General features: G+C 39.1%; 1 protein-coding gene across 1 annotated transcript in view; it reads right to left on the reverse strand.

Moving 5' to 3' along the window:
- Window positions 1-12,406, reverse strand: part of LOC123973502 (carboxy-terminal domain RNA polymerase II polypeptide A small phosphatase 1-like) — a 34,155-nt gene that overhangs the window by 5,040 nt on the left and 16,709 nt on the right. The window contains exons 3-4 of the mRNA XM_046053573.1: window positions 9,869-9,970; window positions 1,801-1,857 (exon numbers count right to left, since the gene is read on the reverse strand). Of these exons, the coding sequence (XP_045909529.1) occupies window positions 1,801-1,857; window positions 9,869-9,970 (159 nt within the window). The remainder of the gene's footprint in view (window positions 1-1,800; window positions 1,858-9,868; window positions 9,971-12,406) is intronic.

Below are 12,406 nucleotides of genomic sequence, written 5' to 3' on the forward strand. Positions count from 1 at the left end.
TTAATAATGCAGGCATTTTGAGGGAGACGCTCTGCCATCAGACGGTCTTATCACAGATCACAACTAGTTTGCATTATTGTCATACAAAGTGGACCAGGGAAGCCAGTGGGCCACAACTGCAAACATGCAAAAAATAAAAAAGTTGTAGGCTAGTAAAGACTAATCATAAAAGCAGCTTATGTTTATAGAAATATGTATCTCCTTGAATTAATTAATTAATGCATATATCCCTACATGCTTCATAAATGATAACGTTCAAAAAGTGCAAGCATTTCATGAAGAATAAATATTACATATTATAATGATTAGTCTATAATTATTATATGTTGTATTTATTTTTTGCTATAGTATTTTTTTACAGTGGCTCTTTCATATTTTGATTGTAGTTCTTCCGCTCCCCAGGAGGTTTCTGTTCTCCCTTAGCTCCCCACCTCCTGTTCTTGACAGTATTTTGTCTTTTTTATATCCTCTTAATGTGTTTTTGCACGTACCAAACACTAAGGTAAGATGTGCAAGCAAACAGTTAAAAAATAAAAACTAAATGGTAATAAAACATATTACAAATGAAATATTAAAAACAACAATAATACATAAAATAGTATTGTAATCATAGATTAGTACTATTTTAAATGACTTCCTGTGATTGGTTGGAAAGGTGTTCACAAAAGAAATGAACCACTGCTGAGCTCACTTGACAGCGGTCTGAGACCACCCCTGGGAGACGGACCAGAACAGTCTGTTGTTGTGAAACAGAGGGCGAGAGAGAGAGGTTGTTTGGTCCGTCACCCAAACAAACTGCACCAAGGGGGTAACCACTCCAAGGTTTGGTTCAACCGGACTTAACAAGGTTGGTGTGAACTCAGCCCACAACATAACAGAGCTTTTTAATATTATAACGTACATTTTAATATAATAACGTCTCCAACGTAACGTGACAGGTCTGTCCTTATCACGATAAACAGTATATACTATGGTGGTGCCCACTTGCGCACAGATTTCTCTACCATTATTAATATTATTATTAACATTATTTTCTCTCTATGTTGATAATTCTATGATGCTATAATGACATCAAACAGTGCAAAATAAAATACAAAGCTGGAATATACCATCAAAACACCATGACAGGTCTTTATATCTACTTCCACTAAGATGCTTGCGGCCTTGTTTCTGAACCAAGTCATCCCGAATAGGCTTTCCCCACTTTAACAAGCCTATCCTGGATTACTTGAAACAGACCCAGGCCCTTTGGACAACAAAGCTCGTCTGTCTTCTGGGAGGCCCAGCACAACAGCTTGTAGTTACCGTTTAAGTCACAACCATTCCCCAGCACCAATGAGCACGGCATGATATGCGCCACAGAGTGAGATTGATGACCGGTGACTTCTGAGAAGCCTGTCAGGGTTTCCTCATTTCGTCAGGCCATGGAAATAGCCACCTGCTGCTGGGAGCCATCAACAGAACGAGCTCCTGCACTGTCAGGGCACTAGCACAGTGTTTTCAGTGCATACTGGAGTCACCATGTTAGGATTTCTCTTAGTTTCGTATTTGAGTTTGGTCACTGATGTGTGGTATATACTACAGTACAATGATAGTCACTGCACATAAAATGGTGCTCTATGTCATTCCTGTTTGCACAATCTTGTGACACAAATCTTTGTGGCTTTTAGTAAAAAGTAGTAAAGTCTAACACGCTTGTAGAAACATCTATGATGGCTGCCTTATGCTTGGACAATGTGGTGATGCAACTGAAGCAACAGAAGAAGACACTGCAGCAAATTAAGCATATCAAGTGCCTACCTGGTGAACTGTTCCATCAATTTCCACTGGAATGATAAAATCAGCATTGTTCACTGGCTGTTGAAAAACACAAAGAGAATATTTTTCATTTCATCTTCAAATAAACTTTCTTAAATGATGGCAACAAATCAGGGCTCATGTTGAATTTTTTGTGATGGAAAAACCTCAAGGCCATCAGTTATTTTGCCAGATAAAGACTAAGAGCGTAACGTTCAGTAATTCACATGCAACTCTGTCAATAACCACGTGTAGACCACCTGTTGTCGACCCCTCTGTCCAGTTAGTGGCGAGTGTGCATATTAGTTAGCCTGCATGACCTTATTGTCTAGCACGGCATTGCTAGGCTATATCACCAAATAGCCTAGCTATCGCAAAATGTCTTTAGAAAGCCCGATAATTATCTTGATAAACGAGGTAAAAAAAAGTGCCATTGATGTGATGGAAGGTGAAGTAATACTGATAACGTGTTCAGCCAGTGGCAGCTAATGTTGCGGGGTCTGTGTCTCTGTTCATACTTTGAATAATCTGTAAGTTCTATTTGATAAATGTTGTTGAGATCAAATTAAATTCTTTTAAATAGGTTATGTGACTCATTATCTTTAGAAAATTAAAATGACAGGTAATCAATTATGGTGGAAATTTTTTACCCTGTCTGTCAATGTGACAGATCACCAGAAAGTCTAACTGCAACAAATCTGTGTCAAATAGACAGGAAGACGCCACCTCAGCTTTTAAATAACACAGCACAGTAAATAATATGGCTCTTGTCACTTCCATCACTGAAATACAGCCACTACAGAAAGAGACATGGCTGATAAAAATACCTGATTTATTTAGGCAGGTCTCACACCTAAAATATGCGCCTCAAATATTAAGTGTGCTCTATGTAAGGCATTATCCCATGGCCTAAATTGGTATCCTATGAGGTAATGCAAGTAAGACATAACAATTTTAACATAAATTATAAACAGAAAGTGTAAGTTTGAATTTATTTTTCCCCAATGCATGTTGGTTTATGTTCTGTCCTGCACCCAATTAATGGGGATAAGTTAATCATTTATTTTGTTCTTTGTTGTCAGACTCAAAAGAATCTTTATGGGCAACAATGTGTATGCAGCTTGAACCCGAACTACAACACATTTCTAAGTGCCATCAGTACAAATGCTAATCCTCTATTCATAGCCGTTTTAGTTCTGGTTTGATCCGCCAACTCTTTGCCTTGCTAGAGACTCGCCGCCTCGGTTCTCCATCTCCACCCTTTCACAGGGAGCTGGCAGTGTGTAGTGTCTGTGGGAGCTTGTGGGCTGAGCAACCACCACAACACAGTCTTTCTTTTGCTGTTCTTTTTTAAATCCACTTTCACCCTCCACTTTTCTGAGGACAAATAATGCCTGAATGCATTGACGGTTTAAAAAAACCCTCCTTCTCCTCCAACTACGCTGATGCTTCTTTATATGATTTAACCGCGATCTTAACCTGAATATTTAAAAGCCACCACGAATATGCTCCTAAAATTACTTCCAAGCATGTCTGGAATTTCAGTCATTTATCTGCCAATTGCGTTTTTCCTATCTTATTGCACAGGTCCTATACTTGTCATTGATTTGTGCCACTCGTGTCTCAGTTGTCTAGTGAAGTATTATCAAAGTGTGGTACCATCCTGATCACGTGCACACACACACACACACACACACACACACACAGTACACATGCATGTGTACTATCAACTGGCTCAAGCAAACACTTTTTACAAGCAGCATATTTTATGAGTATGAATAATTATATGATTGAAGAAAATGGCAACCATCGTGTTAAATCATATTTTATAAAAAAAATAAAATAGGGTGCCCCGTTCAACAATTAAATCAAACATTACAATAAGCCAATGTGTTCATTTATACAGTTAACTAATAGCAAGATAAAATTCAAATCAAATATAACATCAGCTATTGTTTTCATTAGCGTAATGGTAATTCCTGGATATTAATACAAAATCTGCAATTTTCTGTAGTGGTCGCGGTAGTATTTGTACTGACTGAACAGAGACGGCCCTTGGCGTAGGCGACATAGGCGGTCGCCTAGGGCGCAAAATCTCAGGGGGCGCTGCAAGACAAATCTTTACACTCGGCACAAATCAACTCCGCCCAGCTGATGCAACACCGGCGATTTAATCATCGCCGTGAGTCCAGACAGTAACGTAACTGGTAGAGTTTTGCAGCCTTGCTCTGTTTTGGACTGTGAGCTACACTTTTCGGAACGGCTGAAGAAGTTATCATGTGTGTGGATTTGTGGTGAAATTTCTGCCTATCAGTAGTGTTTTTGATTGGGACAGCATGTTGCATGTGAAAGCGAAACCAAACTGTGTCGGTCAAACAATCTAAGGGTTAGGCTATATACCAGCGAATCAATAACGTAATGCACAGCAGGGTAGAGGCCAGGTAGAATTAAAAATATTATGAATTCTCATTAAATGATGACATTAGTCTCGTAATATTGCTATTTTTTTCTGGACATGTCAAAGAAAACAGATAAGTGGGAGATATTCTGAAGGTGAAAAAACGTTTTGAACATGAGCAGAAAACCTGCTGAAACACAGGAGCTATTAAAGTCCAGGAGTTTTTTAACTTGGGGCGGCTGTGGCTCAGGAGGTAGAGCGGGTTGGCCGTTAATCGGAAGGTAGGCGGTTGCGTGTCGAAGTGTCCTTGGGCAAGATACTGAACCCCGAATTGCCCCTGGCGGCTGTTCCGCCAGTGTATGAGTGAGTGTGAATAATGTTAGTTTCCGTTTGAGCACTTAGGCTCAGTGTATGAATGTGTGTGACTGGTGAATGCAGATGTAGTGTAAAAGCGCTTTGAGTGGTCGAAAAGACTAGAAAGGCGCTATACAAGTACGGAGCATTTACATTTACCTTAATTAAAATGAATTGTTGAGGTGAAAAGGTCCCACGTAGGCCTATTAAAAGAGGCTCAAAATAGAAGGGAAGGCCAAGCTTGTGTACTGACTCAGCAGGGATTTTATTAAATTAGAAAAATTGATCTACAGGAAAAAACATCAACAGCAATAGCATACAGAATGCCTGAAAGCCTGACTGCATTATATTCTATTAAATGTTAACATTTTGAATCGTCACCTGAATATCGTGTTTTTCCTTTATATAGATGAAGATGTAGATGATTAACCATAAATTGGTGCAGAAATATTTCCCAAAATGCAGGAAATAAAGTCTTTAATGTTTAAAATTTTCAATCTCGCCTAGGGCTCCAACACTGTCAGGACGGACCCTGAGAATGAAGCATGTCACATGACTTGGCTAAGCTCTGTTTGAGAACGACAACATGACCACAAATACTGATACACTAAACATCTTACAAAACAATTAGATCCTGCTGGCAAAATATTATTTACACAAATCAGAATCACCTGATTTTTAAGCATTTAAAATAATAATTGTATTTTAAGTAAGACACTTTTAGAAGGCAGCCTATAATTTATTTATTTTAAAATTAACTTATTTTGTTTGTTTTACTTCAAAATTGAAATGTCGTCATGTAGATATTGGAATGAACTAACCTCGTGTTCTTCTTTTTATTTCCTCTTAACGTGTGTTCTTAAAAAAAACCTGATACAAAATTTTAAAAAGCGACTTTATTTCCTTACATTCCAGCAGTGTAAACAAACGCATAGAGCAGCATTTACAAAAGCCGAATGCCATTTGCAACAGCATTTTTAAACACCTGCTTGCGATATAAAACTTTCTTAAAACACATTTTATATATATATATATATATATATCTCTATCTCTCTATCAGGGAGAAGCAGTTTTGTTTTCTTTAGTGATTGTTATTGCTGTGTGACAAAGACGTAAAAGCAAGTAACAATGCGGTCCAGCCACACAGACGGCTCTTTTCTTCCTCTCTGGAAGTTTGCAGCGTCTTTCCTGGTATACTGTGCTGATTATGATACAGCGGCACCACACCAGCAGAACAGAAATCTACAAAGTGCAACGCATTTACTATGCAGGAAAACCTCTGCAAAGGTTTACAACATTGTCTATCTTCTACAGGGTTTGAATAAGTTCAGATGACTTAAGGGTAACATTAATACTTGACTACTCACCAGTTTCACACCTTGAAGTTATTTAATACAGGTACATCTGTTAAATTTTATCCAGTTTTATGTTTCATATAAAAGTACATTTTCTATATTCTAAAAGTTTAAAATAAATAATTAGTCGCACAGCACACTGGCTTTCCTCTGTCGCATACAATCAACTCTCAAAACTGTGTTACCTAAAGTAAGTTTTAATATGCGTGTCAAAGTAATGATGAGTTTTATCATCCACCTTGTGTTGAACATGGACTTCACAGAGTCTGAGCCTGTTTACACATAGCTCGAGGCAATATCCAGTGACATCCTTTGGGACAGTCTGTGACCCGAGAAGGACTAAACACCACATGGCATTCATGACATAATTTGTCGTGACATAGGAGCTTTGACTTATGGCATTGATTACTTTGTTCACTGAATGCTACCTTAAAAGGTATCAAACTGATCAAAGGAAGCCAGTTATTTGTAGGAACAATGTAAAACTCAATATGCTATCTGACTATCTACACTGTTTTGAAAATGTGTTGAATAGAGATTCTATGTAAAAAGCTGTGATGAATTTTTTTGTATGAAAGTACAGTGTCTATATATAAATGACTTCAGTTAGTATTGTTTTGTCATTTTGTGTCCTATTTACTAAGAAATAATGTCTGAACATTTCCTTGTCGGATTTTAGGGCGCAGGCGGGTTCTTCATCATGAAACCAGAGTACCAATAAAATAAATGTTTAATGGTTAGGTGGCACTTGAGCCCCATCCTTTAAGTTAAAAATAAGTCATGTGCCTCATAAAAATATGCAACATTATGTAGTGCAAATCCTATTGCTATTTCTACCTTCTTTAGCTTGGCAACTAAATAGTTTGCTTTGACAGTCTATAATGAAGCCTAACAGCAGATACTCTATGCGAGGGTCCTGGCTATTTTTGAATACTTGAAAAGATGACCTTTAAGTAGTTACTGGCAAAAAGTTGACATGAAGATAGAAAAAGAATTATAGTTACCCAGCATGCTGTACTGTATATTCATTCAGATAGTTTTGATGTGATTCTTGAATTATGTTGTGCATAGATTTTATTCAAAAAGGTATGTAGTTGTAATGTTTTCAATGAGTTTATATAAAAATGACTAAATTATGATAAAAGTTAGCATTGTATTCAAAATTGTAACTTACGTCCTACTTACTCAAACCTAATGGTACATTGCAGTTAACCTCTTAACAGTCCTGTAAAATACGTGCAAAATGCCTATTCAAGGCACATCCAAAGTAAATTGAATGTAGTTCTTGAACCTTTTGGAGTAAATGCATGGGTTTCGGGCTTCTCTGAAAGATAACACAAAAGTGTAACCCAAAAGTAAGAATGATTGTAAGTGCTACTGGAATTGATTAATATAAGTTCAAACACACTAAAACTAATATATTTTTCATTTCGCTTGAAAATGATTGCTAACAAATGCATGCAGATAACTACAGCTGGGACTTATGAGCTGGAAAACACTGTAGGGCCGCGGCATGAAGCCTTACCTAGTCCTAGGAAAAATTTCACGCCAATACCATGAAAAATTACTATTTTACACAGGTTTGTATGTCTTCACATATTTTTTCTAAAACAGCACCGCCCCATGGATCCGGCAGCTCGACGCAGATGTGTGTTTTTTTGCTGGTAGATCGTGAACTTCCTACTTAAAGCTGTATATTGTTATTTTCAGAATTTTATTGGTTACACGAAGTGCCAGTCATCGGCACAATTGCTTGCAATTGGCTCGGCCTACCCATAAAATAATGGGGGCAGGCCCTTTCTTACAGTGCAAGCTCTCGTTGGCTGCTGTAGGCTGTGTGCGGGACATGTGAGCTCCTATTGGGTCGGATTTGGTGTCAGTCGAAAGGTCAGAGTTCAGCGGCTAATTTGAATACAAGATATCAGAGTTGTTTACATCCAAATCTGAGTTATCACGGTTATAATGACATACGAGCCACGTCTGCCGGCAAAAATGAAACGATGCGGCAGCAGTCCCTGGGGATTTACTGATGGATCAATGTGTTTTGGACTAAATATTTTTACTGGATTGGATCGTCTGGACCTTTGACAACATAACAAGACCGTTTGTGTTGAAATATAATCGATCGGTGGATTACTATGAGGCTTCATAGGTGAGTCGCGTCACTTTTGATTGTACTGGCTGGTCTGACAGAGGCGCTGATTGGACCCGCTGTGGGTATTTTATCTTGAAATTGTTCACATGGGTCAAATCACGAGGATTTTAGCTTTCAAACTGTGTATCATGTGAGTATAAAGTTAACATAGCTGCTGTGTGCACATACCGAAAGCTGCCGCCAGGACCAGACGACCCGAGGTTAACAGCTGAACATGTCATTGTCTTTTGCAATTTACTTTTCATTCTTCAAAGTTACATTTTACATTTACTCATTTAGCTGAAGATTTTATCCAGTTGACTTACAATTGCTATACATGTCAGAGGTCGCTCGCCTCTGGAGCAACTAGGGGTTAAGTGTCTTGCTCAGGGACACAATGGTGGATGGGTCACAGTGGGGGATTGAACCCAGGTCTCTCACACCAAAGGCACAGTCTTATCCACTGCCCCATCACCACCACCACAAAATCAAATTTGAAAGACTTTTTTCAGACCCCACTTGGATTTTAGGGTGCAGGCTGGTTCTGCATCAAGAAATCAGAGCACCCATACAATAAATGGTTAATGTTGAGGTGACACATGAGCCCAGTCACAGTTTTTTCGGTGTTAAGCCTTCTTTCACCTCAGTACAGTAGCGCTAAATGGCAGTTGGATAGAAGCAATAAAACTGCCAGCAGATTACATTAGAAAGACAGCGACACTTTCGGAGTTATTGTTACTCGACAGGCTTTTTTGTAAATGGCTTCACTGAGAACATTGTCTTAAGTGGAAAAGCTTTTTTAAAAGGGCATATGCGATGGTAAACATGTTTCTTTCCTGTTAACACCTTGGTAAATCACAGTTTAAGGAATAGTTTAACATTTTGGGAAATATTTCTTGAAGAGTTGGATGACAAGATTGATACCATTCTCATGTCTCTATGGTATCTATCACGCTACAGGTGGCAGCCAGTTAGTTTAGCTTAGCACGAACACTGAAAACAGGGGGAAATAGCTAGCCTGAATCTGTTTGAAAGTTCAAAATCTATCAGCGTCTCTAAAGCTCACTAACACATTACACCTTGTTTGTTTATTCTGTACATAAGCTATAGCGTAAAACTAACAAGCTGTTGTTTTATAGGGGATTATGTGTTGGATTACTTCTTGTTTGGAAGCACTAACTTCCTCCACTGGCTGCCTGGTGACCCCGCAGTGATTACAAATCTCCAGGAAGTGACTGCTCCTGGCCAAGAAATAAGAGACATGTGCTGTTTGGTTTGCCAAATTTATATGGAGCAGAAATCATGTCCAACTGGCCGCAAACTGGCACTGTGCCAATGAACAAAGCATGCAGTGATGAATGTTTAGGCCAGCTCTAAGAAATATTATTGTCATCAGCATTGGTGACAAGAATTCCCAGTTTTCCAGGGAGAATTGTTTTTATACCTGGAAAGTCTTTTTTTTTTATCGGGGGAAAACATTCAAAACTATGTGACTGATAACATTGCATGACTCCACCCGACACACATCCAACCCTGGGACAGAAAGGAATAAATATACTGCAAATATGTTCACCGGTACTGCTTAATACCGTAAGAATAATGTGACTGGTACCACATAGACATTGTACACAAACGGTATCTGGATCTCGGTGTAATGATAAGGTGACACTTTTTTAAACTCTTTTGAATACTTTTGATAAATAACATCAGTATACGGTATATAATGATTTCTGCTAGTGTTGGATAACCTATCAACGATCCCAGCAAAGAATATAATATTTGTATACGTATATATGACTATGAGACAATAGGTCACACAGGCCAACTTACCTTAAATGAACTATGCACTAGTGTTTCATCCAAATCAATGACCACACAGATCTTCCCTGCATCATTTGATTTAATCCGTGGGAGCAGCGGTTTGGCTGGAACCTGAGGACAAACGGAGAGTTAAGACTTTAACTCTTAAGGCTCATTTATTGCAATGGTGTCCCCATGATTAAAAAGCTCTCTTCGCTTTAAAGTCCACATGTGAGAAGCAGCTATAATGTAAGCAAGTCATTACTTCCAAAATAAGAAATTACCATCTCAATATGTCGCATAGGACTTACAACTCATTGTGTGTGTGTGTGTGTGTGTGTGTGTGTGTGTGTGTGTGTGTGTGTGTGTGTGTGTGTGTGTGTGTGTGTGTGTGTGTGTGTGTGTGTGTGTGTGTGTGTGTGTTTTTCTTGTCACTTGAGAGACTGAATTGTGTTGCGGTGTTTCGGTGAGGGGTTACAGGAATCCTTGGATGCTACAGCTGCTGCCACGTTGATGGAGCGTGTAAATATCACCATACTGCGTCTCATCCTTCAACGAGTGGCCAGAGATCTGTGTTTGTTAATGTGATTCAGATACTAAGAACATGTTGGCACGACCAGACAGGCTGCTTGTAACACTGGTGCATGTGTTTGTCTGTGTTTAGTGAACTGCCACATGAGGATAATGGCAGAGCTGGAGCTGAGATCGCAGCAGTTGGTTGTACAGTCTTAGTGATGTAAAAATAGATATGATTTGATTCTGGGATAATTTAAAGTTTCGCCAACAGATCTGACAACTCAATTTTATCTACTCCAATATTTCTTTAACTACAGTGCAATGATGTATAATACCTGCTCTATTGGTGGAATGCAGTACTCGCATTCACAAGGCTCAGAGGATTCATCGTCACTCTGCTCCTCTTCTGAATCCCTGCTTTGTTCGGAGGCCTCGTTTTCCTCGGCCCTTCTGACCAGCGCGTGTGCGTCCCATCCCTCATTTTTTGAGACAACACTGTGAATAACATCTAAAGGAGGATTTACTTCCCTCAAAATTTCACTGAATCCACTGTCATCGTCTGATTCTGGAGTTTGTTCGTTGGTTGTTTTTTCTTCAACAGAGTTGGCTAAATTCTCATTCAGTTCGATAACTTCAGTTATTCCAAATCTGACTGCTTTGCACTCTTCTGGGCAGACTCCATGTGCCTGTAACTCACTGTCTTTCAGAGATAAAGGTGCATCTTCTCTTTCATTTCTCGAAGCCTGCCCATTAGCTTTTCCGTGGATTATCTGATTGTATCTCCTTTCCATAGTAAATCCATTCAGGGCTTGTTTAGCAGATGACTGAAGGCTTTTAACCTGATATGCATAGTATTCCTCGACATCTGGCTCACACATCTCTCCACTTTCGTCGTGATCTACAAGCAACCAATATGGCTCCATTTCTGAACATGCAATAAACATTTCGTCTTCAGGCTCATTCTTTTTGCAATCAGTAACAGTTGTCTGTAAATGACCTATAGAGTTTGGGGTATTATCACCAAGAGATTCAGAATTCTGAGCAACAGAGAATTCATCTTCATAAGCATCACCTTCAACAGAGATGTCCTCTGCACATGGCGCACACATCTCCCCATTCCCACAGGACGAGCAAACCTCAGCTTCTTCTTCATGGCAGATTTCAGAAACATAGCCGTCTATTGCACAAGCTTCTTCATCAAAAGTGTCTTCATCTTCCTCTGCTTCCTCACAGTTCTCTGAATAAAGGCAATAAGCTTCTGATTCATTTTCTTCAAAGTTGTCCTCTGTTAAACTTGACTCTGATTCCACAATCCAGTCTTCCGGTTGATTCTCTGACTCACAAGACCCAGAAGAGTAATCATCTCTCTGACTTGCATCTTCCTCATAAGTGTCTTCACTTGCTTCTTCAGGGGCATCAAGACATGTTTCAATTTCCTGTACATTAATTTGATCATTGATGTTTTTACACTTGTATGCATTCTCGTCTAGTTCCTCTGGCTCAGATTGAACTTTTTCAAAAGATAGGTGGTCATGGATGTCGCCTCCTTCAAAGCAGGAGATGTAATGCTGCTTTTGTGCGAACACGTTCCCGTAATAGTCAGCTCTGTCAAATAGATCAAAGTAATCGTCAATAACACTATCAACAGTGGGTTTTTTCTTTTCATCCTCATTCATTTCGTTAATATTGCTTTCTTCTATTTCTTCATCATCTTCAAAAGATTCCCACTGTGTCTGCTCATCACTTGAATCTTCCTGCGCTCCTTTTTCAGATTCCCCAGATGAATCAGAGCAGGGATCTGAAGGAATACTGCCATCAACGCAAGTCTTAAACGATTTGGTTTCAACAGAAGAGCAATCTGAGGTACCGTCTTCTTCACTGCAAAACTCTGAGGTCTTGTCAGAGTTAAACTGCTCTGAAGTAGCACACTGTTGAGTGGGCTCATGCTCTTTGCTTGTTTCAAAGCAATCAGTTTCACACATTTCACAGTGATCTGTGCACAGGTCTAATGTAGTAGCTTGCTGAGAGTTTTCTTCAATGAGCTGGTGAGTC

The sequence above is a fragment of the Micropterus dolomieu genome, linkage group LG07 (assembly GCF_021292245.1).
Source record: "Micropterus dolomieu isolate WLL.071019.BEF.003 ecotype Adirondacks linkage group LG07, ASM2129224v1, whole genome shotgun sequence".
NCBI lineage: Eukaryota > Metazoa > Chordata > Actinopteri > Centrarchiformes > Centrarchidae > Micropterus > Micropterus dolomieu.